Source organism: Drosophila santomea, chromosome 3R (assembly GCF_016746245.2).
Source record: "Drosophila santomea strain STO CAGO 1482 chromosome 3R, Prin_Dsan_1.1, whole genome shotgun sequence".
Taxonomy (NCBI): Eukaryota; Metazoa; Arthropoda; class Insecta; order Diptera; family Drosophilidae; genus Drosophila; species Drosophila santomea.
The window spans coordinates 26,788,222-26,813,232 of NC_053019.2; the positions used below are offsets into that span (position 1 = coordinate 26,788,222).

The window sequence follows — 25,011 nt, forward strand, 5'->3', positions numbered from 1 at the left end:
AAACCCATAAAGTTAAAAACAACACCTTAAAATAAAAGCAGAAGCAAAGAGCAAAAGCATATTCAACGAAGATAAAAAATTATAGAAAAAGTATATACAAAATCACAAACTAAATAAAAAAATAACAATAATTAATAATTTTTTGATTTAAAAACAAATATTTTGCAAGAAGATACAAAGAAAATATAAAATACAATACAAAAGTATACCTTGTATAAGATGGTATTGTTCTGTATTATATTATTTAAGTTTTCAAATAGTTTCCAATACTTCCAATGCAGTACCCCACATCCCCCCTGAGCTCGACACTTGGCGGAAGATGATAAATCATAGCTTAATCATGAAGTCAAAGAAAAACGTGAACGTGAAACCGATAACAAAAAGCTAATCTCTCCCTGGCAACGATGCGAGTAATCCGCCGGCGCTGCAGCCGCTTTTCTAGCGGGCACTCACCAGCAGAGCTTTAGCTGAGAAGAGAGTGCTCTCACCGCTCTCGCAACTCGCGAGAGAGCCGAAAGCTCGGCGCTCCGAAAAAGCCGACATATATATGCTTATGCATGCGAGTACCTCGGCCAGTTTGGTGCGGCGTCGAGTAGCGAGCGGTTGTGCAGAACAGTAAAGTAAATTAAGCAGCAGCATGTATCACCTGAAGAGTCTGGCCCGACAGGGCGCCCTCCGCCAGCAGGAGCTGGCCACGCTGGCCAAGGCGCTGCCCACCGCTGTGATGCAGTCGAGCCGTGGCTATGCCACCGAACATCAGATACCCGATCGCCTCAAGGATGTTCCCACCGCCAAGGATCCGCGCTTCTTTGACATGGTCGAGTACTTCTTCCATCGCGGCTGCCAAATCGCCGAGGAGTCGCTGGTGGACGACATGAAGGGCAAGCTGACCCGCGACGAGAAGAAGCAGAAGGTGAAGGGCATCCTCATGCTGATGCAGCCCTGCGACCACATCATCGAGATCGCCTTCCCCCTGCGCCGCGATGCCGGCAACTACGAGATGATCACCGGCTACCGTGCCCAGCACAGCACCCACAAAACGCCCACCAAGGGAGGCAAGTGTTGACCCCAGATAACCCCCAGATAACCCAAGTTATCATAGTCAGAGTTTTGTAGTTAGCTAGATAGATACTTCTAAGTATAATATGGTTTCCATTTGCCATTTGAAGCGAATTCAAAGGGTTGCAAACAAAAACCAAGCCCACAAAAGTTATAAATTTTTAAGCAAAAAAAACCTATAGGAAAAAGTGCAATTACGGAGCCAGTTTAAAGCTAAAATATGTGAGTTTTAAAAAAACCCTAGAACAGCAGTTGTTGCGCGATGCAAAATCGATTTTTCCTTAGGCATTTCTGCCATTTCTGGCATTTCGTCTTGATTTTTCGAGTTATGTAACCCAAGTATGAGTCGCACATCTACCCCCCTGCCCCCTTGCCCCTTTCACTCCACGTTCTGCGCATGTACCGCCGCCTGTTTTGTTTACGTTTTAGCCGACTCCCCTTTCCTCCCCCCCTTTTTCTAGGCTTTTCATTCTAGGCCTTTTAGGCCGCATTGCATAAGTTGGGTACTCTGCTACACGTGTTTTCATTAGATTTCCAAACCCTTCAAGTGTTCACCACCCATTCAGCATTCAAAAACAGATGTACTTCTGTATAATACATGTATTCTGTGACCGCTTTTCGCACATTTCATTATTTTCGAGCTGGCAAATAATGTATTTCGATTCCTTCGTTTCTTCGCTGCTTGTTTTTGTTTGTTTTGCCTTTGGCTGGGTGCTATTTATAATGAACTTTTGTTGGTGTTTTGCTTTCTAATTGAAATGGGAGCACAGCACTGCACAGTGTGTCGAAGTGCTGGCTAAAAAGTTACGCCCAAAAAGTTAACACCCAAAATAAGACCCTGCTTGTTGTCAGGCCACGAAAATTGTTTGTTTCGAATTCGGTGTTTTTGGCTTCGTCGCACGTTATTAATTATAGAATCAGTTTGTTGCTTATCAAAAGCAAAAGTACAACAAAAAACACAAAAATATGTAGTAAAAATGAAAAATATGCGACTAGGGAATCTTATCTGACCTTGGTTATGCGCAAAAATAGCAAACAAAAACAGTCGAAAACCAGAAGAAAAAAACGCTTTGCCCCTAGAATTTGTTGTTTACGATTATTGCCACGCTTCTTAGCGCTTTATGATCTTGTTTTCGATCCATAGATCGATCGATCGATCATGTGCTTCAGTTGTTGGGTCACCAAAAAGTTGTAAACAGCGAAAAAGTTGTTACCAAGTGAATCCACCTTATGGCTGGCTGGCTTGTTAATGATTCACTCAAACACTCAAACGCTCTGCTATTTCAGTCGAAAGGTGCTAAAAATTGCTAGTCTATTTATTTACTTAGTACTAGATCAATGGACAATGTTTAATGGCTACCATTTTGTGCGCTCCATGCTCTAATTAATGCTAATTCCCGCTGATGCATCTGCCATTTAGCTGTTAATTATTTAATACGTTCTGTATGTACATACATACGTACATCAAGTCCGGTCTCGAATTTCGGCAAAACTTTTGCCCAGTTCAAAAAAAAGCCGGCTCATGAATTTCGTTTTATTTGCTGCCCTGCTTAATGTTTGGTTGTTTGTGCCTCTGAAGAACTGGTTTCAATTTGCTCCGGGTGTCTGTCAGTTCGGCTTTGTTCACGTGATGGTCACGTTGTGCCAAAAAAAAAAGAAAGAACTGAACAGAAACTGGGAGTTTAGGATATATGCGTCATATTCTGTACCACTGTGCTCTTTTTTGTATATTTTCAACACATGGGGGTTCATTCAAAACCGATTTGATCTGGTCTACGACTATGGAACTTTTTACACATGTCGATGAACCGAACTAAATTGTCTCGGCAATTGAGGGGTTTGCTCTGTAATTACCCTACAACAAGTGATGCACTCAAACTCGCATCGAACGCGACAAAATACAAAACTGATAGTGATAGTGTAAAGCGGCCCTATCGCCAGTATACAATATTTATTATATGTGGCGACAGTTGTGTTCACACAAGTGCACAACACATTAGTTCAAGTAAATAGCGTTTCCCACCAGTACTTGGCAGTTATCTCATAGACAAACAAGTTCCGATTCTATTTGCTCGCCTCGAGAGCTGCACTCGAAAAATGCGTATGCAAATCGCTGTCAATTGTGCGACATTTGACGGCGTTCCGATAATCACGCCCCTAGAAAAGCAAACAAAACTGTTCGCATTATCTAGTTCTTAGCTAAATGGTTGATCACGATGGCATCGACATTGAAATGGCGTGTTTCTAGGCACTAAACTCTGCTGGGGGTGCGTCCATGTCAGCGTCACTTCCGTTCAGATCCCCAATCTTATCGAGCATAGAGATCTCAAGGCCCCCGGACAGAGAGATTTCGGAGAAGTGTTTGCACTCGCCATTCTAATCATATGGCGTTGAATTCTGGTCAGCTGACTTGCTGAGCCAACCGGTTTGGTCTATACGAAATAAAAAAAGATCCTCGCCTGTTGCCAATGGCACATACATATACTCGAATGTATGTGGACTTATAGACACACTTATAGACGTGGCTATACGGCACACACAGCCACACGAACGAGCCCCCAAATGTGTGTTATCGCAGCGATTGTATAAGACTACATAGACTAGCATATATAGCTGCTAGCTATCTGTGGAACCTTAATAGATTCATTTTTGTATTGTTTTTCGAAAAGTATTTGGCAAAAAGCGAAAACAAGTCGCCTGATCAAGCCGGTTGTTGCTGCTCCTCTGGCATTTTTGCTGCTTTTTTATTTATTTTTTTGTTTTTTATGGTAAACATAAGCGAAAAGAAAGGCGAAGACTGGGGCTTCGCCAAATAGAGAATGATGTTGCGCTGTCGTCAAGCGCTGTGGGTACAGTCAGCACCATTCTCAGCTGGACTTGGGGTTCGATTCGATATGATGACGGCTCACTGGCTCACTCAGCGGAAAGGCACATAGCAGACGCGGAGTGGCCGGAAGAAAGGCGTTCCAGACTCAAAAAACCACTCATTATAATCTCAAAAGGGTGCAACGTTAGTGTGGCAGAAAGAACTTACAATAAGGGTCTTGCTTGAAAGTAAGAATTACTACTTCACACGCTGTCACTATCATCTTACACCAGCTCACTTATCTTTAAGTTTATTTTTATAGAGCAGAGATAGTGTGCTGCTAAAGATTAAAGATTCAGTAAGAGCCTAGTAGCACCTATTTTTAGGTTGTTTACAAGCAAACGGATCATAATTCACTACCTTCAGTCGCGACACAAAATCTACTTTCAAATCAAATGTACTTGAAAAACAATGATACACAAATAAGTTTCAAACCAGTACATAGTGAATTGTAATTTGGTGAACTTGTGTACTCATCGTTTTTTGTTTTTTTTGTTTATAAGTTCCAGTTGCTAGTTCTACACAGCTGATAATGTCAAAAACTCATTTCGAGTGCCAAAAGCGATTTTAGATTTTGTGTTTTCTGTGGAGAAACCAAAAGTTCGCTTGAATCATGGTCACTATCGGCTTGGCAACACGGCATTTCATTTAATCGAGTGAATTAAGCTAATTTGGGATTTTATAGTCTTATTTTTTGGGGGCTCGTCCCGGGGTTCCAATGGGGAAGTCATTAATTCACCTAGTTCTGTATAAAGGCCATTTGGTGGAACTTGGTCTGGCCAATAAAGCCGCATTTATATTTATCGATCCATAAACGGCGGGCACTTTGCTCTTTAAAGTTTCTTACAATTGAACACGCTTATTAAATTCGAATTACAATCAGGAAACTTTGGCTTATCTAATCGCGGCCTTAGCAAAGATATCAAAATTAAATGTGCCAAGCAAATAAAGATAAGACCGAAGGCGGGGTTTTTTATGGTTTCTGATTCTGTTTTTGGGACTGTTGCGCCATCGACGAAAGGTTTCCCCACGTCTGCCAGATGCAATGAATTTGTTTTTAGGGCACGTGATCTAGTTGGTAAATCAGCCAAGAAATGTGCGGTTGTATCATCGATGCGAGGAGAACTTTTGCTTTCCGCGAGGAATTCGTGTAGTTTGTCGTCTATTTTTGGATTTGTCTATTGGATTTAGGCCAAAAATGAAAGCTGCAACAAGGTCGCCGAAAGTTCTGAGCACACCTGTCGTATACGTAATGTGCTTATGCAATTGTTTTCCCTTGCAGGCATCCGTTTCTCGTTGGATGTGTCACGCGATGAGGTGAAAGCCCTGTCTGCCCTGATGACCTTCAAGTGCGCCTGCGTTGATGTGCCATTCGGCGGTGCCAAGGCCGGCCTGAAGATCAACCCCAAGGAGTACTCCGAGCACGAGCTGGAGAAGATCACTCGTCGCTTCACCCTTGAGTTGGCCAAGAAGGGCTTCATTGGACCCGGCGTCGATGTGCCCGCCCCCGACATGGGAACCGGCGAGCGCGAGATGTCCTGGATTGCCGATACCTATGCCAAGACCATCGGTCACCTGGACATCAATGCCCATGCCTGTGTCACCGGCAAGCCCATCAACCAGGGCGGCATCCACGGACGCGTCTCGGCCACCGGTCGCGGTGTCTTCCACGGCCTGGAGAACTTCATCAACGAGGCCAACTACATGAGCCAGATCGGTGAGTGTTGCATCATCGCTGTATATATTTATGAGCAGCATCCTAATGGCCATTTCTCCTCGATACTTAGGCACCACTCCCGGCTGGGGCGGCAAGACCTTCATCGTTCAGGGCTTCGGCAACGTGGGCCTGCACACCACCCGCTATCTGACTCGCGCCGGTGCCACCTGCATCGGTGTCATTGAGCACGACGGCACTCTGTTCAACCCGGAGGGCATTGACCCCAAGCTGCTGGAGGACTACAAGAACGAGCACGGCACCATTGTGGGCTACCAGAACGCCAAGCCCTACGAGGGCGAGAACCTCATGTTCGAGAAGTGCGACATCTTCATTCCGGCCGCCGTCGAGAAGGTCATCACCAGCGAGAATGCCAACCGTATCCAAGCTAAGGTAAAGTTTGAATTAATATACGAGTATCAAAAGAAGCCAGTAAATAATTTGCATATATTTTAGATCATTGCCGAGGCTGCCAACGGCCCCACCACCCCCGCTGCCGACAAGATCCTCATCGATCGCAACATCTTGGTCATCCCCGATCTGTACATCAACGCTGGTGGTGTCACCGTCTCCTTCTTCGAGTGGCTGAAGAACCTGAACCACGTCTCGTACGGTCGCCTGACCTTCAAGTACGAGCGCGAGTCCAACTACCATCTGCTCGGTAAGTTACATGATCCAGAACAATGGGCTCTTGAAGGCACTTGCTCCTCATCTCACTATCTCTATCTATCGATCTATCTATTTAAATAAGTATAGTTTGGCCCATTGATCATGCCATCTCATTGATCGGTTTACGGATAAGTTATGCTATTTATTTTAGAAAACACAAAACCTATCAGAATAGCGCTTGCTTCTTCGGCATTTGCTCTTCCCATATTGGTTTAGTACTTCCAAATTTCGTTTCTCTTTAATTTACTTTCGATCCTATGCACCTACACCTGCAAATCAAACCATAACCAAGAGACTCTAAGATCGTAATTTAATTTTGAAGTATCATCTAAGTAATTCGTTGTTTATTCTTCTTCTTTTTCCGTTTCTCTATCAACAATGTAGCCTCAGTCCAACAGTCAATCGAAAGAATCATTAATGACGGTACATTCTGATTATTTATTCTTTTCGTTACCACTTATCCATCCCAAAGCCCAGCAAACTATTTCTACCTCATGTTTACCTCTTTTTGTAGTTAGTTTTGTTCTGTTTCCTGTGCACTATCTTTTACTTGTTACTTTCGCATAATCCAAACGACATTTATGTATCATAATCACACTAATATTAGGATACATCCAATCCAATGCTTTAATTCGGTATCTAATTATTTGGTGGCTTAAAACCTTGTCATAGATGTCAATGTTGTCCTCTGAGCATGTGGCACACTTATCTAATTGCTTTCGTCCTTTTTCGTTTCCCCCATCGCTGTCTTCCTGCAGAATCCGTGCAAGAGTCCCTGGAGCGTCGTTTCGGCCGTGTGGGCGGTCGCATCCCCGTGACCCCATCCGAGTCGTTCCAGAAGCGCATCTCCGGCGCCTCCGAGAAGGACATCGTGCACTCCGGTCTGGACTACACCATGGAGCGCTCCGCCCGCGCCATCATGAAGACGGCCATGAAGTACAACCTGGGCCTGGACCTCAGAACCGCTGCCTATGTCAACTCCATTGAGAAGATCTTCACCACATACCGCGATGCTGGCCTGGCCTTCTAAGCCCGCTAAGTGTGCTGAGTGTGCTGATTAGCCCCCAGACTCTTAACTAGTTAATTAAGCAATCGAACTCAAGAGCATAACTATTGCTATTGCTCCATGCACCGCCGTCTTAGATGAAAAGTCACAAAACCGAAATGCAAGAATCGTTATTTATATCTATGGCAATTGGAGCTGGCCGGAATAACTCTTTTAAAACAACAAAACAAAACAAACAAAAAAACAAAGAAACAAACAAAAGCCAACTTTCGCCCGTGTTTCGTATTAAGTTGAACAAGTTGCGAGCTTATTATTGTTGATTTTCTGTAATTTTTAAGTTAATGAGCGTCAAAGTGAAGCAATTGCATTTTCAATTATGTATCGCAACGTCTCGTACCGTCAAGTCACGTTTATCGTACGATCGCTCCGTTGCCGTAACATTAAAATAATCAAATATACACAAAACTAAACTCTAAACAAGTGCATTTTAATTGTCGAATGGAGTTGGTCACTTAGCTAATCACAATGGAATACAAATTGTTAGTCTCAATTATAATGTACTCGTACGCAAAAACGTATATATCGCTGGATCGACTGGAATGTATCAAAAATATATATGGGTTCTACTATAATACTATAAGTACACTTTTGTGATAATAAAAAACGGAGATACAGCACAGCGTACATGCGAGAGTATCCGTGTCAAATCCGTATACAAATTGGAAGTGGATTGATAAGTGTTTAAAGAACTAGTGGACTACAAGCTACTGGGATAGTATATCTCCGGGTCCGAGTGCATGTCAACGTTGTGCAATCTTCTGATGGGAGTAGTGAATCAAAGAACCAACGATTTTGGAAACAATTGCTGCTTCACATAGTCGTTGATCATCTCCATAAGCAGCTCGCGAGTGACTTTCGGATGCTTCAGCACGTAGCCAAAGTCTTTCAGTTTCGTGTTATCCAAGTATAGGTGCTTGTGCTGGAGCTGCTCCTCGTCGAGGTAGGGTGTCAGCGGAGTGTTGTCGATGCCATTGCGCTGGCATATCTCGGCCCAGGGTGCCATGTGCTTGTCGTTGATTTCACTGACGGTGTCCGTGGGATAAAGCTGGAAAATGCAAGTGTATGATTAACAATAGGCTGAAGTTTAGTGCGGCGATTAAAAGCTAACTTACTTTTGCCAAATTCGACATTACAAGGCCGAAGAAGTCCAAATTAATGTCGAAAATATCCACCAAAAGATTACTAATGGTGCCCTGCGTCGATGCTGAATCATCGCAAATGTTGTAGATCTGGCCGGCGGTCTTGGGACTCTGAGCCAATTGCCAAACGGCAGCGCACACGTCCGATACGTGCACCGTATTCAAACGCATGGCATCGTTCCACAGCAGCTTCATTGTCTCGTTGAGGTATTTGTAAATGGCAGCGATTATAATGCGCGGCACTGTAAACGAAAGGTAATGGCGGGTGGGGTCGGGTTTAACCCATGCCCATGTGGTTTGTCAATTACATCAATTATCGGGTATCAGCGAAGAGGGACACTCACTCAAATAGCGCTTATCGCCAATGCCATAGACCACGGGCAAACGGACGACCGTGTAGCTGAGATCGTCAATGTTGGCCAGTTCCTTTTCCACCTTCAGCTTCTGCTTGGCCACGCCCGTCCACGGATCCGATTTGCAGTCCTCTTTCAGCGGCGTCTTCTCGCTGCTGTTCACACATCCGGAGCTGAGTTCCACGTACCGTTTGGCCCGCTGATTAGCCGCCTCATTGGCACAGTTCAGGCTGAGCTTCAGGATGCCCTCCTTGTAGACGGCATCATCCTGGTTGGCACGCGTCTCGGCCGCACAATTGATGACGATGTCCCAGGCCCGGCCGGTGGTGGGGTGTGGCGCAAAAGCCGCCTTGCAAGAGGCTGTGGACAAACAAAGGGGAGCGTCCTATAACCAGTTTAGGTGCAACTGCATTAGGGTGGCTCGCTTTGGCAGAAAGCTGGTACTTGTAAGTTCTAGATGCAAAAACCTTTTTCTTTCGTACGCATACGTGATCCGCATCCTGGCAGAATGAGCCACTTTAATGTGGTGTGATTACCTACCGGCGTTTATGAGGTTGGCGCTGCAGAACTCCACCCGATCGCTCTCGAAGACCCGCGTCTGCTCCTCGTTCAGCCATGCCATCTGCGGCGGCGTCTTATCGGCCAGTCGTATTTCCTGCGCCAGTTCATTGTCCAGCAGATAAGTGGCCAAGTTGCGTCCAATGAAGCCGCAGCCTGCGGGAAGAGGAAGAGCGCGGATGCAGTTAGCGTTGCTGATAAGCGGAAGTGGGGGGAGCGGGGCGTACGAGGATGTTGAGGATGCTGGGGATGCTGCGAGGGGGGCCCACTTACCACCCAAAATCAGAACAGTCGGCTTCTCAGACATGCTGCAGGCGCGACACAGTCAACCGGAATGCGAATGAGTCAAGTTGAAAGATATATATTTGTTAGCGGTCGCAATGGTTTTTGTTGTTTTGTTTGGCTGTATTTCTGGTGTGACCGTCGCGTGCCATTGTCGATAAATCAAAACACTTCATTACTCCGTATGCTGGTCACACTATGGCGCCGCATTCAAACCACGTTTTATGTACTTCAACTAGCGTCGAACGTTGGGCCTATTTAAACAGACCAGGACAAAGCACCTCGATAGTTTTTACTCCATATGGTTTAAGTGTCACATAAATATCCTGCTGGTCTACCTTATACCCGCTGTCACGAAGTAATAGTAATTATTACTAAATTGCGTTCCGTTAGAAATTTATAGGTTATAAGTTAGCGAATAGGGTTGCCAAGCTCACCAATAGTGCACGGAAATACTATCGGACCTAATCCTTTGGGGTCAATGACTTGGTAACTCTGTCAAAAGTCACATTTTAATCGTCCATTTTGGCCAAAATCGTCGAAGAGACCGCAACATAAACTTTTTCTCTAAAGAACTTAGAAAGCAACATGCCGGGGGTTACTGTGAAGGACATTGATCAGCACGTGCTAACCAAGACTATGGCAGCTTTTCTTAAAAAATCTGGAAAAGTTTCTGTGCCGGAAGTGGCTGTGTACGTAAAGACTGCCAAGTTCAAGGAGACTGCTCCCACCGACGACGATTGGTTCTTCATTCGTTGTGCCTCCATCATGAGGCACCTGTACCTGCGCAGTCCCTCCGGGGTGGCGGCCTTCACCAAGATCTACGGCGGACGCATGCGCAACGGAGTTCATCCGTCGAAGTACTGTCGCTCATCGGAGGGCTGCATTCGCAAGGTGAATGGGAAATGGTTGTGCTTTAAGGTTATATTGAATATCACATCGTATGTATCCTGAACAGGCTCTTCAAGCTTTGGAAGCTGCTCACATGGTGGAGAAGCATCCGGATGGGGGTCGTAAGCTGACTTCACTGGGACAACGTGACTTGGATCGCATTGCCAACAAGATTGTGGCCAACCAGCGACAGGATACTGCACCAGTTTCCATGATTATCACTACCTAAGATGCCAATACTCAACATGTAACCACGAGAGAGCATATTTAAGTGCCTTGGACTTGTCGATGACATATTTCTAAAACATTCTCAATAAAGCGACACGCTAACACTAATAATAATGATAAATAATACTATACTTAATAAAATAACATAGTACTTGAAATATAACTGATATGACACTTTATTTTTGGCACAAACATGCCGAATAGCAAGAATACAGATTCAAGAATGTTAGCTAGACCAGAAATCTCCCGATTTTTGGTTGCCAGGAGCTCTGAAACCGCGAACTATGACCTCGGCCTGCCACCAACCGCTGGTTTCCTTTGCTGCCTTTAAAAAGTCCTGCTGTTCGCTAGACTTGCTAACGTCTGCCCCAGATTTATCCAGATTCAGCAGGCCAAGATCGTGGTAAATGTCCAACTCTTTGCAGCAGCGTAATTCATTCGGTGCGTTCTCGCTGCAATGCAGGAGATGCAGATGTATGTTTTTGCAGCTGCGCGGAACTTTGCTGAGTACATGCTTGGGGATTAGATTAACGGAGTCACAATGGGATCCTTGAAGACCACCGGTGTCTGTAAGGAGTTCCATTTCGAGAAACACATTGGTGGCATTCAGTTCGGTGGAGAAGAGCGTGTACAGCTCCTCACAGGTCAGCAGGCGGAGCAGCGCTTGGTTAATGCGACCTTCGGGCAGGGCATGGTGCTCGCAATAGTGATCTCTGGATATTGAATCATGTGGTATGTGCAGGGTATAGACCTCCGAGGGCATAAACGTATTGTTGCCAAACAGAAATCGGAGGCTCTTCACTTCAGAGCTCCTGAAGGCTTGTCGGATGACCTGTAGGCGAGAACAGGTAGATAAAGACCAAAAGAAGTCCTGGATGTACGGGGAAACGCACCTCTCTCATGTCACTAATGGATTCTTTGGTGGCCTTTGCCTTCGAGCGCTGCTGGTTGCGTTGATAGTGGGCAAAGGACTCCTGATCCTTGGATTGCCCCGATTCATCCGCTTCAGACCATTTATCCACATAATATTTGTATGTTTTGTACACGAAAGGAATTTGCCGGCGTTGGTAGAGCAAGAAGTCCAGGATGCCATTCACGAACTCCGCTGTTGTCCCACTGGTCAGGACCTCAATGTTATCCAGCTTCAGATCAACATTCTTGATATTTTGATCCATTAAAAGGTCGCAATATAACAAATTTAAACAAATGCTCTTTTCGAAGTTCGAACTAATGGCAAGCGTTGCCAGACTGTAACATTCATATTGTTTACGGTAATCGATAAGTTTATGAAAACAGTGACTCTTAAAAATTAGTTTTTCAAAGCCTAAACTAATTTTTATTTCGGTTGTTAGCTTTTTCCTTTATTAAAATCTAACTGTTAAGCATTTTCTGCCTTTTTAACTTTTCACATAGTTTATAAAAATATTTGTTCACTTTTAGAGTTGCCAGACGTTCATGTTTTGAGTGAACGGTAACACTGCAAATGCGAATGACTAGTAATTTTGTTGCCGACAATAAAGAGTAAAAAGTTCATCAAACGTTCGGCAAAGCAGCAAGCACAAAGGCAAAATGGTAAAAAATCATCTCCAGAACACCCTGAACCCATTTACGATCGCGAACCACACATTTGCAGGGACAAAACCAATCGGCCCAAGGGGGAGCTGGCGACAAAAAAGATGATAAGGATAAAAAGAAGAAGTACGAGCCTCCAATCCCGACGCGCGTTGGCAAGAAGAAGAGGCGCGCAAAGGGTCCGGATGCGGCCATGAAGCTGCCCCAGGTCACGCCCCACACCCGCTGCCGCCTTAAGCTGCTCAAGCTGGAGCGCATCAAGGATTACCTGATGATGGAGGACGAGTTCATCCGCAACCAGGAGCGCCTGAAGCCCCAGGACGAAAAGAACGAGGAGGAGCGCTCCAAGGTTGACGATCTGCGCGGCACCCCCATGTCCGTGGGCAACCTGGAGGAGATCATCGATGACAACCACGCCATCGTGTCCACATCGGTGGGATCCGAGCACTATGTCAGCATCCTTTCCTTCGTGGACAAAGATCAACTGGAACCAGGCTGCTCCGTGCTGCTCAACCACAAAGTGCACGCTGTGGTCGGAGTCCTCAGCGACGACACCGATCCAATGGTTACGGTGATGAAACTGGAAAAGGCACCCCAGGAGACTTATGCAGATATTGGTGGATTAGATACTCAGATCCAGGAGATCAAGGAGTCTGTCGAGCTGCCACTGACCCATCCCGAGTACTACGAGGAGATGGGCATAAAGCCGCCCAAGGGCGTCATCCTATATGGACCTCCTGGCACGGGCAAGACCCTGCTGGCCAAGGCTGTGGCCAACCAGACCTCGGCCACTTTCCTGCGCGTTGTGGGCTCAGAGCTTATCCAGAAGTACCTTGGAGACGGACCAAAGCTAGTGCGTGAGCTCTTCCGTGTGGCCGAGGAGCACGCTCCATCCATTGTGTTCATCGACGAAATCGATGCAGTGGGCACAAAGCGCTACGATTCAAATTCTGGTGGTGAGCGAGAGATTCAGCGTACTATGTTGGAGCTCCTGAACCAGCTGGATGGTTTCGATTCGCGCGGCGATGTCAAGGTGATCATGGCCACCAATCGTATTGAGACTCTGGATCCGGCGCTAATTCGTCCCGGTCGTATTGACCGCAAGATCGAGTTCCCGCTGCCCGATGAGAAGACCAAACGCCGCATTTTTACCATCCACACATCGCGCATGACGCTGGCCGAGGATGTAAACCTCAGCGAATTGATCATGGCCAAGGATGATCTATCCGGCGCCGACATCAAGGCCATCTGCACAGAGGCCGGCTTGATGGCGCTGCGAGAACGCCGCATGAAGGTGACCAACGAGGACTTCAAGAAATCTAAGGAGAGCGTCTTGTACCGGAAGAAGGAGGGCACGCCCGAGGGTCTTTATTTATAAGTCGAGCGCAGATATACTTTCAGTTAATTTTGATAATTCCCCAACACATGCATTAAACCACATTAACACTAGAATCGTTTCCCGATGTGAATAAATTTGTAGTAGCCGGGAGTTGCTGTGCAAGTTTTCCCAGGAGGTCGTCCACATAAGTCCTTTGTTTTGCGGATATCACGTTGAGTGGAGCGCTCCAATAATTGAAGTGTGCTTTATGTGTTGCATTTTCTAATTCCAGATTTTGGTAAGCCTCTTGTTCTGCTTTCAATTCCGGCGGTCGCAGATCCTCGCTCTCCTCCGAATCAAAAGTAGTGGTATTGGAAAAAAGCTCAAAATTTACGTGTTCTCAGTGTGAAACTACTGTTTAAATTAAAATAATGAGCTTTTTAGTAAAGCTATTTAAAAGTTAAATTTAAATCAGCGATATTGCCAGACTGTAGAATTCGGACAGGACCTCTTGGCTACCGATATTTCAATCTGTGCCACGTTTCTAACGGTTAAGTAGCGGGTTACACTGCAAACGGTAAAAATCAATAATGCAGAAATAGCGGGCGATTTAGATTGTTTTCTCATTTAAATTTGTACATTAAACAGATATGTATGTAACGATTTAAATACTAAGCCAAATATAAAATGTAGTGGAATTTCAAAAATAAGTTCTATTGGCAGCAGGCCTGTTTCATTCTGTTTCGAGTTGTGGTCAAATTTGTTTCTCTATTTTTTTGGCACTCAAGATGCAGAACCCCATTTGTGAACCGTTCACCAGTTGGCCAGTGAAGTTCGACATCAACGAGCTCATAAAGGAGTTCCAGCCGGAAGAGAAAGGGCGCCAGGTGGCTGAGGATAAGTCGCCACGGGACTTTCTCCACCTACCCGACAACAACTGGGTGGTCCTGCCCAGTTTTAAGCACAGGCATGAGCACTTGACCCCGTATCTTTCCAGTCGTCGGAACAAATATATGCGGTGTCGCTTTCAGAGATTTCTAAACAATGTTCCCAGCTGCTACGTAACCATCTCCTTGTATGGCTCCAATGTGAGCAAGTAGGTTATCTCCTAAAATTTTGTTAGAAAGAAATCGGTTTAATAATAATCCTCTTCTAGCATGCCCAAGCCAAGGAGAAAGAGTCTGAATGGCCAGTTCTACGGTGTGGATAACAAACTGGCTCCTGTTCCGGCGGTCGCAGATCCTCGCTCTCCTCCGCACCGAAAGTAGTGGTAGTGGAAAAAAGCTCAAAATTTACGTGTTCACACTTAAAACTATTGCTTAAATTAAAATAATGAAATATCTCGAGTAACTTGTGGCTTTTATTTTATGTCCAAGCTATTTCAAAGTTAAATTCAAATCAGCGATATTGCCAGACTATCGAATTCGGACAGGACCTCTTGTTTACCGTTATTTTAATCAGTGCCACTTTTCTAACGGTTAAGTGAACGGTTACACTGCAAACGGTAAAAATCAATAATGCAGAAATAGCGGGCGAAAAAAAATGTTTACAAAATGCATTAGTTGCTGTGGTCTCGCAATAATCTCGGTTTTTTTCGCCTGCCTCTTCGTCGAAAATTGCGGTGAGCACAGGAGTAGTCCATAAAATGCCAGGATCTTGATGTAGTGTCCTTTTTCTCGCCTCCAGCGGCCCTGCAAAAGACGCTGCGCCACTACGAAATTTTTCACAAGGACGATGTGGTACACAGGGTGGTCAAAAGGGGTGCCAAGCACAGCACGAATCCCTTTAACATCATCAAGGAGGTGGAGTTCACCACGCTGGGCAAGAACTTCCGGCTGATCCTGCACCCGCACAGGGATGTCCTGCACAGCAAATTCAGGGCCTACGCCGTGGATGCGGATGGCAATGAAACGGTGGTGCACATGGGTAACCTCAGTATCTATAGTTCCATAGCACATTTCTAAGCACTTAATCTCTGCAGATCACGATAGCTTCTATTCGGGTCGAGTGTTTGGCGAACTGGAGTCCTCTGTGCGTGCCCACATCGAAGACGGCACCATGACCATGTCCATTCACTTGCCAGAGGAAACCTATCACATTGAGCCCTCCTGGCGACACCTGCCGGAAGCCAAGAAGGACACCATGGTGGCGTACAAGGCCTCGGATGTGAAGGTGCACAAGAATGAGGCTGGTGCCACCCCCAAAACCTGTGGCTACATCAAGGAGGGTCTCGAGCTGGAGGACAAGGAGCACGGTGATGCTCTGGACAACGAGCTGCACACTAGGGAGAAGCGTCAGTCCGATCAGTACGAGTACACGCCCACCAAGACCCGGTGTCCTTTGCTCTTGGTGGCAGACTATCGATTCTTTCAGGAAATGGGCGGAGGCAACACCAAGACCACCATTAACTACTTGGTGAGCTTCTTAAGGAACCCACTTTATAACTTATAACTTGTATCTTGTAATACTTAGATAAGCCTCATCGATCGGGTGCACAAGATCTACAACGACACCGTGTGGCAGGACCGCTCGGATCAGGAGGGATTCAAGGGCATGGGGTTCGTAATCAAGAAGATCGTGGTGCATTCGGAGCCCACGAGACTGCGAGGAGGCGAGGCACACTACAATATGATTCGTGAGAAGTGGGATGTGCGCAATCTCCTGGAGGTGAGTTGACTTCATTTGCGCCACTTCACTTTTCGTGTAGCTGCTCTACCTCAAGGTCATCTAACTCTTGTATCTCTCACTTTAATACCGACTCCTCCGTGGCCATTTCACCGGCTAGGTCTTCTCCCGGGAGTACAGCCACAAAGACTTTTGCCTTGCCCATCTCTTTACCGATCTCAAGTTCGAAGGCGGCATTTTGGGCCTGGCTTACGTGGGCTCCCCGCGTCGCAACTCCGTGGGCGGCATTTGCACTCCAGGTTGCTACACCCAGTTGTCTCTCATTTTGTCCTTTTCATTTGGCTTATAGACTTTCGTTTCCTTGGTTATCCTTTTACTTTTGTTTTCAGCTTGCTTTTCAAGGGGTGCTATAGAAATCTTAAAACTAACTTATTTTCTATTCATCTCCAAGAATACTTCAAAAATGGTTACACCCTGTACTTGAACTCGGGTCTGAGCAGCTCCCGCAACCACTATGGCCAGCGGGTCATCACCAGGGAGGCTGACCTGGTCACGGCCCATGAGTTTGGACACAACTGGGGATCGGAGCACGACCCCGACATTCCGGAGTGCTCACCCAGTGCCTCGCAAGGCGGCAGTTTCCTCATGTACACGTACTCCGTCAGTGGCTACGATGTGAACAATAAGGTAGGGCTCTCCTCTACAATACCCACAAATAGTAAATGACCTCTCCTTCCTTAACAGAAATTCTCGCCCTGCTCCCTGCGTTCCATTCGTAAGGTGCTGCAAGCCAAATCGGGCAGATGCTTTTCAGAGCCCGAAGAGTCCTTCTGCGGCAACCTGCGAGTCGAGGGCGATGAGCAGTGTGATGCTGGACTTTTGGGCACCGAGGACAACGACTCGTGCTGCGACAAGAACTGCAAGCTGCGCCGGAACCAGGGAGCCATGTGCAGCGACAAGAACTCGCCGTGCTGCCAGAACTGCCAGTTCATGGCCTCCGGAATGAAGTGCCGCGAGGCGCAGTACGCAACCTGCGAACAGGAGGCTCGTTGCACCGGCGCCCACGCCGAGTGCCCCAAATCGCCGGCCATGGCGGACGGAACCACCTGCCAGGAGCGGGGCCAGTGCCGGAATGGCAAATGTGTGCCGTACTGCGAGACCCAGGGTCTGCAGAGCTGCATGTGTGATATCATCGCGGATGCGTGCAAGAGGTGCTGTCGCATGAGCATCAATGAGACTTGCTTCCCCGTGGAGCCACCTGATGTCCTCCCTGATGGCACACCCTGCATCACCGGATTCTGCAACAAGGTATGCTTGTGGTTTCCGTCCTTAGATTGACCTTAATCTCATGCTGAACTCTGATTTTTTCCAGGGCGTATGCGAAAAGACCATACAGGATGTGGTGGAGCGCTTCTGGGACATCATCGAGGAGATAAATGTGGCCAAGACCCTGAGGTTTCTCAAGGACAACATTGTCAGTAAGTATTGCAATCTTAAATGTTATATTTCGAAGATCACTTATAAACCACACTTCCCCACTTCTATTTTCAGTGGCCGTTGTCCTGGTTACTGCAGTATTTTGGATACCCATCAGCTGTGTCATATCTTACTTCGACCGCAAGAAGCTGCGCCACGAAATGAAGTTGATTGAGTGGAGCCAGAAACTGGACCTCATACACCCCAGTGACGAGAGGCGTCGAGTGATTCACATACGGTAGTCGCTCAACTTACTTTTTCATAATTATGTGATGATAACGTTTCTATACTTTCAGAGTGCCGCGCCAGAAGATTTCTGTGGCCCGAGCCTGTAACTAGCACAAAAACCCAGTGGGTTCCTTTTGTTTTAATCTTCCGTGAGCATTCTTCTCAAAACTGCCACAATTCGTTAACATTAAGTGACATATTTGAACACAACACAGATTGAATAAAATTCCATATAATATAGACCAAAAACAAAGAGGTCAGTATAATTGGATGGTGTCTGTTTATGGGGTTTCTTTACATTATTGAAGTCTTTAGAAAAGCGCTCTCAGCTTTATTTTCGTTACCTTATTAAAGTTTTTATTTTTTCGGATCATTTAGTTAGCTTACTGGAGTGTAATGTATTTCTACTTCTTCTTATTACTCTTGCCGTTCGTCTGAGGAGCTGCTTCTTCGTCGAATTCCAGTTCGCTATCCTCCTCCTCGTCAGAATACTCCTCGTAAATCTGACCGTCGTCAAACTCGCCAAAGTTCATCTCCACCTAAAGATATAGAAATGTGTTAGACATAGGAACACAAAGTTAATGAATGGATAGAGCTCACCTTGCCGCAGACGTAGACGGGTCCAGTTCCCTGCACCAGTTTGAAGGTCACTGATCCGTTGGGGAACTCGACATTTGGCCTTAAGCTACGGGTCTCGCCGACCTTCAGCACGGCAATGGGGATCTTCACCGTCTTCTTCTCGCCATCGTCATTTATGTTCGTCTCCGCCTGGTAAAGAAATATACAATATTTGTATAATCTAGTGTCCATTATATGTTATATGATATCAGTGTTCCCTCTTAGAGGAACGCCATGCCGTTCTTTAATTTACGACCGGCAGACGAAGAGGCGAATTCCATGTATCGAGGCTTACCTGTACAACGTTGAATTCGCCGGTCTTTGCCTCGGGGCCGAGGGAAATCTGTTTGATGATGAGCTTGTGCGAGTGGACGATATACTCCTCGGGCACATCCGGGACTTCGAACTGTGCGATGGCCTCCTTCTCGCTGAGTGTGACACCTGGAAGTGGACGAACGGCGAGGAGGGTTGGATTTCCGACTGCTTTTTTGCCGGCTGGAGGAGCTGCACGCAGTTGGGCTATGGGATGCCCAATGGAGCGCTCTTCCAACCCAAATGGTACAATGGTACTCACCATAAAACGACTCGGACTCCATTTGCAGGCCTTGGAACACAGATGTACAGTCAATTAATAATGGAACTTTTTGTACTATACACGTGCCCGTAAAACGGCGATGGCTGCAGTTGTGTGAAGCGTTGAGCGGTGCGGTTATCGAAGCGCAGGACTATCGATAGTTTTTATTCAACTTGCTGGGAACTAGGATGTGTAGGTAATGAAGCCTTGAATGGTTTTTGAATATATATATTACAATCATATAAACTTGCAACAAACGAGTAAAGGTGTTACATTCGATTGGCTACTTAAAATGGCAGCACTGCGATTTTGATTCCCAGGCCAACAACACCTATCGATATGTGCACCCTACGTTGACCTGGCAACCCTGCGGCAGCTACCATTTTGCAAAAGATTTTGCTCAACACGTGTTCGCCGCTGGTTTTGTGTGGAATTAATATTAAATATTACCTACCATGGCTGAGGAATCATTCTACGGTAATAACAATTAAGCAGATCAACTATATAAGCAGCGAAAAGAGGCAAAAATGGCCGCATAAAAGGCGTATTTATACCCGAAAAGACGGAATGTCTGCGACGCTTGCCGGTGTTTTTGCCTCAAGGTTGCCGCTGGCCAATTTGTGTGTCTGTCTGGCCTCAAACCCCCGCATTTGAATGTGTGAAAAAGATAGAAATTTAAAAGTATAATGGCGTCTTTATCCGTTCTGCAGGAGTTACTCTGACTGCCGAGAGCGACAGCGTCACGTGGGATGTGGACGAGGACTACGCACGCGGCCAGAAGCTGGTCATCAAACAGATCCTCCTGGGCGCCGAGGCCAAGGAGAACGAGTTCAACGTGGTCGAGGTGAGTACTCCATGCGTTGTGCATGTAGTAAATCCCATAAATTGTATATGCGCGCGCCGGTTGGTGTCCTCCTGCTCTTTTTTTCTCTTTCAATTTTTTTTTGCTGCATTTTTCCGGCCGGCGGGGCAGGGACCGGTTTCCATTTTCCCCCCCCAGACCAGAACAACCTCGAACTTTTCGCTCGCTGTGGGCTAGGGTAATTTTGTCTGTACCTCTTCAGACGGCCGCCGATTTTCGATGGCTATGGCACATTGGGCATGGGAAGTGCTAGGTACATGCTTCTTACTATCTAGGTACTTGCAAAGAAGTTGTAGGTACTTTACAAGTGTCCCAGTAAATCCGGAGGTGTTAGGTATTCTGTATATTTTTAGGATCTCCTATACCGAACTTTCGAGAATAACCTTTAAAATCCATCTTATGTTGAAGAATAATTTGTTAAACGTTAATTTGTAATTTTTTTAAATAAGTTACGTTTTTTAACCTATTCAAAAATGTTTCTTACTTGTACCTAAACTTGGTGATATATTAACCATCAAGATACTCATTATTGAAGTACCCCACCTTTCCAAACCGAATTTATTGGCGCAACTGTACGCAGAAAGACATACGCGGTAGACAAAAGAGCACTCTTTATTGACTCAAGTCAACGGCAATACACGAATTGGCTGCCTCGGCATCCGCAATTGTTTGCATTAGGTCGGGAAAGCTTTTCGAGAACTTGAACATACTGCGCAGCTTCCTATCCATCCGGCAAATCACTCCCGCCGCCGGAATACTCCAGTTCCAGCAGATCATGTCGCACTTCAGCAGGGCGAGATCTTCGCGCAGCGATTTCAGGTTCTTTGCGGGCAGGAGAAGGGGTTTCCGGTCAAAGGTCATAATTCGCAACAAAGCAAGCTGTCACTCACCAAAGCCACGGTCGTATCAATTGAGGCGATCTCGTGCCCCTTAATGACCACCAGTGTGGTGGGAGCACCTCCCTCGCTGTTCCTTTGCGTCACGTGCGACACAATCGACATCTTCAAGTACTCGGCTGCAGCGTAATCCACGCTTCCCTTGAGGTCGGCCATAGTCACCTCGACGCCATTGAACTAGGTGGATTGTTCTTTGGGATTATTTAACCTTATGTATGATATAAAGTATCAAACTCACCTTCTCGGTTGCCAAGTAAAACTGCGGCTTCATGCTCTTGTAGAGCAGGAAAAGCGCATTGAAGACAATGCCCACCACCATGCCGTACTCCAGGGTCCAGAAGACACAGGTCAACACGGTTACCAGGAAAGGCAGCATATCGCGCTCTGCAAGATATCCAGAGTTACAATAACTAAACGAGGTCCCTATTCCCACGCAACACTCACTCTTAGCCCGCCAAATCTCGCCAATGGTCTCGTACTCCACCATAAAGAACATGGCCGCAATGATAATGGCTGCCAGGGTCGCCTTTGGAATGTAGGCAAATGTGGAGGTGAGGAAGGCCAGGGTCATGAGGACGAGAGCGCCGGTGACCGCACCACCCAGCGGGGTTTTCACTCCACTGGCATTGTTGATGGCTGTCCTTGTGAAGGAACCAGTGATGGGCATGGAGGAGAAGAAGCTGCTGAGGATGTTGCTGACGCCCAGGGCAATCATCTCCTGTGATGCGTCCACAATCTTGCCTTTGGCTGAAAGTATCAGGAGTTAAGGGTATGGACTATGGACTTAGTAGTTAATCTGCACTCACAGAAGGCCTTGGCCACAGCTATGCTCTCCAATATAGACAACAGTGGTATGGACACCAGGGCAGTGCCCACGTTCGAAATCATGCCACCGAAGCTGATGGTTTCCCCGGTCGCTGGATCCTCCGTGTGAAAGGGAGGAGGCTTGAAGGGCGGCAGGCCTGGTGTGATGCTGCCGCTGACTAGAAAGGGCAGCTTGCCATCACTTTTCAGGAGATAGCACAGCAGTATGCCAATTAACACGGCCACAGCATTGCGGGCCAGCGAAATATACTTCCACACGCTTTTGATGCCAAAAGGCAGGTCTTTAAGTTGCTGAAATTATTCAAACGTTAATAGAGTCGCTAATCAAACATTCTAATTAAACAATTTGAGGCATTAAAGGTGCTTATTTGAAGTTACCCACCCTCATGAGCAGCAGGAGTACGAGTGTGCCGCAGCCCAGGATGGCATCATTGCGGCGTGTGTGCGTTATGTGGCCAAAGAAGTATATCCAGCTGTTAAGAAACCCACTGGCACTACTGCTGATGCCGAAGAGGCTATTAACCTGGCCGGTGGCAATGGTTATGGCAGCTGCCATCGTAAAACCCGTCGTCACCGGCACCGATATAAACCGCATGAGCACTCCGAGATTGAGTAAGCCCATTATTGTGATGATGCAGCCGGACATGAAGCATATTAGCACAGCATACGCCGGGTTGCCGTTCACATATGGCTGCACCATTAGCGCCATGATGGCCGTGGGGCCTGTGGAACAACGATTTCAGTTACTTAGTCATCTTCGGAACAGCTTCAGAGGACTCAGAGAACTTACCCACTGTGATGTCCTTGCAGGTTCCGAGGAGTATGTACACAAATCCACCCATAAAAGCGGAGTAGAGTCCATAGGCTGGCGGCAGATTGGCCACAGCTCCATAGGCTATGGCCTGTGGAACGGCTGTGAGGCCCACGGTGAGACCCGCCACCACATCCATGGCCAGAAATCTCAACTGGTACTTCGGCAGCCAATCAGTGACGGGCAGGTATCTGTGCACGGAGCGCATGCTGCAGCAGCTCCTCGCCTTCGAGCCCACGGCGCCGCAAACATTTGGCAGGCGCTCCCGATAGAGATCATCTGGAAAGCACAATTGGGCTATTGAGTGGGTGTTGCTCCCGGGGTGCCTTGAAATCTTGATATGGCCACTGTTAAGTGGTTTACTTGATTGAAAAACGCTATTTTATGTACACCTATTCACAATCTCTGCACATGATCTGAAGTGCCTCGATGATTTCCTGCGGTACGCTGGTCTTGTGACTTCTGGAAAAATACCATTGATGTGTACAAGCTGATAGACAAGTTCATCCAGAGAAAGCAGCAGGCTTGTCTCTTGACAATTCGTTGATTTCAGCACTTTGGACCCTCTGTTTTGGTGTCTCATATTCTAGATAATTGCTGCGCTGCTTATAGTATCCTTGGCTAGTTTATATCTTGTTTATTCAACGGGAGAAATTTGCTTTTTGATCCCTCCGCGCTTGATGGACACGTTAAGCCGCAGGAAGACGGCTTGTCACTGATAAGCTCTTTCGGAGCTCGTAATAACACAAAAATCTTGTGGATTCTCTTGTCTAATTACGGACTCATTACCGGGTATTTACCATAAAAATCGTAGACGCACACACCTTTGGTATCCTGTGTTTAGATTTGTTTACTCACTTACTCACTTTTCTAGGTAAACTTATTTCCTTTTTATAGCTTTTATCACCTTTATTCTCTTGACTAATTATAGTCCCATTGAGTGATAGTTTCTATTTCCTGATATTCAAACTTGGTGTTAATAGTAGCAGGTGTAGTTCCCTTCGCATCACACCGCTTTCACTTGTCCTCTTGAGGGAACACGTTGTCCACTTACCTTCGTTATCGCGCATGTCGACAAGATCTTTGAAGCACTTTACGATCGATCGGCCAGTACTAGAGGAACTTTTGATTTGGATTACACGTTGTGGGTGATTAATTAGCGGTCACTTGTTAGATTCACGCTTGCTGGACTCCGGTTCAGCTGAGCCTGACTGCAGTTTAAAGGGAACGAGCCGATCCGATCCACTCCAGCGTGGGCAGACGAGTGGTCAAGCGGCCGCCAGTCGACGGGGTTATTACTGAAAGCGACTGTGCGAATATGTGAATGCGTAGGCAGTTATCATCGGACAGTTCAGTTCAGTTCAGTTAGTTTTGGGGAAGGTGTTCGGCTGACAACGATAAGAGATAGAGACGAAGACGAAGACTGCAGAGCGATTAAGTGGGCCAGTCGTGATGAACTTCGCGCTATCTCCTCACGAGATCCGAAATTTGTGTAATCGGGGTATTTAACAGCGATATCTGGACACTTGAAATGCCTATATAGGTCAATCTTGGCAAGGAATCTTATGCAGTTGAATACAGGGAAAGATGTGCCATTTTATGTTCCTACCTAATTAACCGATAGATAACTTTTGAAATGTGACTATCTAACCTGAGAATCTTACCTCTTGTTTACGCAGGTGAACACACCCAAGGACTCCGTGCAAATTCCCATCGCCGTGTTGAAGGCTGGAGAGACCCGCGCCGTCAATCCCGACGTGGAGTTCTACGAGTCGAAGGTGACGTTCAAGCTGATCAAGGGCAGCGGACCCGTCTACATCCACGGCCACAACATCAAGGACGATGTGGAGGTGGTCGACATGGAGGAGGATGACGACGAGGACGATGTGGCCGAGGATGAGGAGGACGAGCACCCAAAGAAGCGCGCCAAGATCGAAAACGCCGCCGATGGTAAAAATGCCAAGAACAACAAGAAGAAGTAAACTGCTGACCGCCAATCATCCATCGAGGTTTAAGCTATGAACGTGTAGATTTTAAAGCAAAAACAGTTTTAGGCCCTATATTACAATACGATGCATACTGAGAATACAATCTAGTTCCTTTTGAACAGCTCCTTTTACATTCAATTCAAAGACAACGTTGTGTGCTCGGGTCGTGTTATCCCAAGCGAATGTTCTGTCGCTCAGCCAGGAGTTCCGCTCCCGTTGGGAGCAAATCGAACTTCTTGGACTGATCGGACACTAATCGAACACACAGATTTGTATATATATTAAAGTATAACTAAAGCTAAGCCGGACTTCCTGTACGCGCCTCCTTCATATTTGCAGTATGAAAATAAACTGTCGTCGGAATACAAACAATATTATTGCATTTTACTTGAC

At 46.4% G+C, this 25,011-nt stretch overlaps 10 protein-coding genes across 11 annotated transcripts; 6 read left to right on the top strand and 4 right to left on the bottom strand.

Moving 5' to 3' along the window:
* The first annotated feature begins 574 nt into the window (after positions 1 to 574).
* LOC120450893 (glutamate dehydrogenase, mitochondrial) lies at positions 575 to 7,791 on the top strand. 2 transcript variants are annotated; one of them, XM_039634132.1, is made up of 6 exons: positions 575 to 1,055; positions 5,208 to 5,642; positions 5,713 to 6,032; positions 6,096 to 6,300; positions 6,693 to 6,731; positions 7,067 to 7,791. In XM_039634132.1, exons 1-6 carry the CDS (start codon positions 638 to 640, stop codon positions 7,336 to 7,338), a joined length of 1,689 nt encoding a protein of 562 aa, XP_039490066.1. In that variant the 5' UTR covers positions 575 to 637; the 3' UTR covers positions 7,339 to 7,791. The 2 variants fall into 2 exon arrangements, with proteins under 2 accessions (XP_039490066.1, XP_039490067.1); XM_039634133.1 differs by lacking the exon at positions 6,693 to 6,731.
* LOC120450895 lies at positions 7,781 to 9,850 on the bottom strand. The gene is made up of 5 exons (XM_039634136.1): positions 9,698 to 9,850; positions 9,407 to 9,580; positions 8,858 to 9,226; positions 8,487 to 8,755; positions 7,781 to 8,419 (listed from the first exon to the last, which is right to left on the bottom strand). Exons 1-5 carry the CDS (start codon positions 9,729 to 9,731, stop codon positions 8,150 to 8,152), a joined length of 1,116 nt encoding a protein of 371 aa, XP_039490070.1. The 5' UTR covers positions 9,732 to 9,850; the 3' UTR covers positions 7,781 to 8,149.
* Positions 9,851 to 10,211: 361 nt separating this feature from the next.
* LOC120453651 (40S ribosomal protein S19b) lies at positions 10,212 to 10,988 on the top strand. The gene is made up of 2 exons (XM_039638445.1): positions 10,212 to 10,600; positions 10,665 to 10,988. The coding sequence occupies exons 1-2, from the start codon at positions 10,295 to 10,297 to the stop codon at positions 10,824 to 10,826; spliced, it is 468 nt and encodes a 155-aa protein (XP_039494379.1). The 5' UTR covers positions 10,212 to 10,294; the 3' UTR covers positions 10,827 to 10,988.
* Positions 10,978 to 12,080, bottom strand: LOC120453649. Its single transcript, XM_039638442.1, has 2 exons — positions 11,719 to 12,080; positions 10,978 to 11,657 (listed from the first exon to the last, which is right to left on the bottom strand). The coding sequence occupies exons 1-2, from the start codon at positions 11,998 to 12,000 to the stop codon at positions 11,052 to 11,054; spliced, it is 888 nt and encodes a 295-aa protein (XP_039494376.1). The 5' UTR covers positions 12,001 to 12,080; the 3' UTR covers positions 10,978 to 11,051.
* Positions 12,081 to 12,248: 168 nt separating this feature from the next.
* Positions 12,249 to 13,924, top strand: LOC120453648 (26S proteasome regulatory subunit 4). Its single transcript, XM_039638441.1, has 2 exons — positions 12,249 to 12,397; positions 12,459 to 13,924. The coding sequence occupies exons 1-2, from the start codon at positions 12,395 to 12,397 to the stop codon at positions 13,773 to 13,775; spliced, it is 1,320 nt and encodes a 439-aa protein (XP_039494375.1). The 5' UTR covers positions 12,249 to 12,394; the 3' UTR covers positions 13,776 to 13,924.
* Positions 13,925 to 14,424: 500 nt separating this feature from the next.
* LOC120453653 lies at positions 14,425 to 15,065 on the top strand. The gene is made up of 2 exons (XM_039638447.2): positions 14,425 to 14,811; positions 14,872 to 15,065. The coding sequence occupies exons 1-2, from the start codon at positions 14,504 to 14,506 to the stop codon at positions 14,981 to 14,983; spliced, it is 420 nt and encodes a 139-aa protein (XP_039494381.1). The 5' UTR covers positions 14,425 to 14,503; the 3' UTR covers positions 14,984 to 15,065.
* Positions 15,066 to 15,176: 111 nt separating this feature from the next.
* Positions 15,177 to 18,282, top strand: LOC120453644 (ADAM 17-like protease). The gene is made up of 10 exons (XM_039638438.2): positions 15,177 to 15,336; positions 15,402 to 15,641; positions 15,697 to 16,130; positions 16,188 to 16,382; positions 16,501 to 16,639; positions 16,792 to 17,027; positions 17,085 to 17,648; positions 17,713 to 17,818; positions 17,892 to 18,054; positions 18,113 to 18,282. Exons 1-10 carry the CDS (start codon positions 15,258 to 15,260, stop codon positions 18,153 to 18,155), a joined length of 2,199 nt encoding a protein of 732 aa, XP_039494372.1. The 5' UTR covers positions 15,177 to 15,257; the 3' UTR covers positions 18,156 to 18,282.
* A 25-nt stretch (positions 18,283 to 18,307) lies between these two features.
* Positions 18,308 to 19,394, bottom strand: LOC120453650 (nucleoplasmin-like protein). The gene is made up of 4 exons (XM_039638443.2): positions 19,237 to 19,394; positions 18,958 to 19,103; positions 18,645 to 18,812; positions 18,308 to 18,583 (listed from the first exon to the last, which is right to left on the bottom strand). The coding sequence occupies exons 1-4, from the start codon at positions 19,256 to 19,258 to the stop codon at positions 18,449 to 18,451; spliced, it is 471 nt and encodes a 156-aa protein (XP_039494377.1). The 5' UTR covers positions 19,259 to 19,394; the 3' UTR covers positions 18,308 to 18,448.
* A 165-nt stretch (positions 19,395 to 19,559) lies between these two features.
* Positions 19,560 to 24,990, top strand: LOC120453652 (nucleoplasmin-like protein). The gene is made up of 3 exons (XM_039638446.2): positions 19,560 to 19,713; positions 19,947 to 20,080; positions 24,310 to 24,990. Exons 1-3 carry the CDS (start codon positions 19,692 to 19,694, stop codon positions 24,610 to 24,612), a joined length of 459 nt encoding a protein of 152 aa, XP_039494380.1. The 5' UTR covers positions 19,560 to 19,691; the 3' UTR covers positions 24,613 to 24,990.
* LOC120453645 (sodium-independent sulfate anion transporter) lies at positions 20,641 to 24,258 on the bottom strand. The gene is made up of 8 exons (XM_039638439.2): positions 23,685 to 24,258; positions 22,610 to 22,909; positions 22,202 to 22,542; positions 21,801 to 22,110; positions 21,439 to 21,741; positions 21,233 to 21,378; positions 20,989 to 21,171; positions 20,641 to 20,920 (listed from the first exon to the last, which is right to left on the bottom strand). The coding sequence occupies exons 1-8, from the start codon at positions 23,698 to 23,700 to the stop codon at positions 20,711 to 20,713; spliced, it is 1,809 nt and encodes a 602-aa protein (XP_039494373.1). The 5' UTR covers positions 23,701 to 24,258; the 3' UTR covers positions 20,641 to 20,710.
* Positions 24,991 to 25,011: the final 21 nt, after the last annotated feature.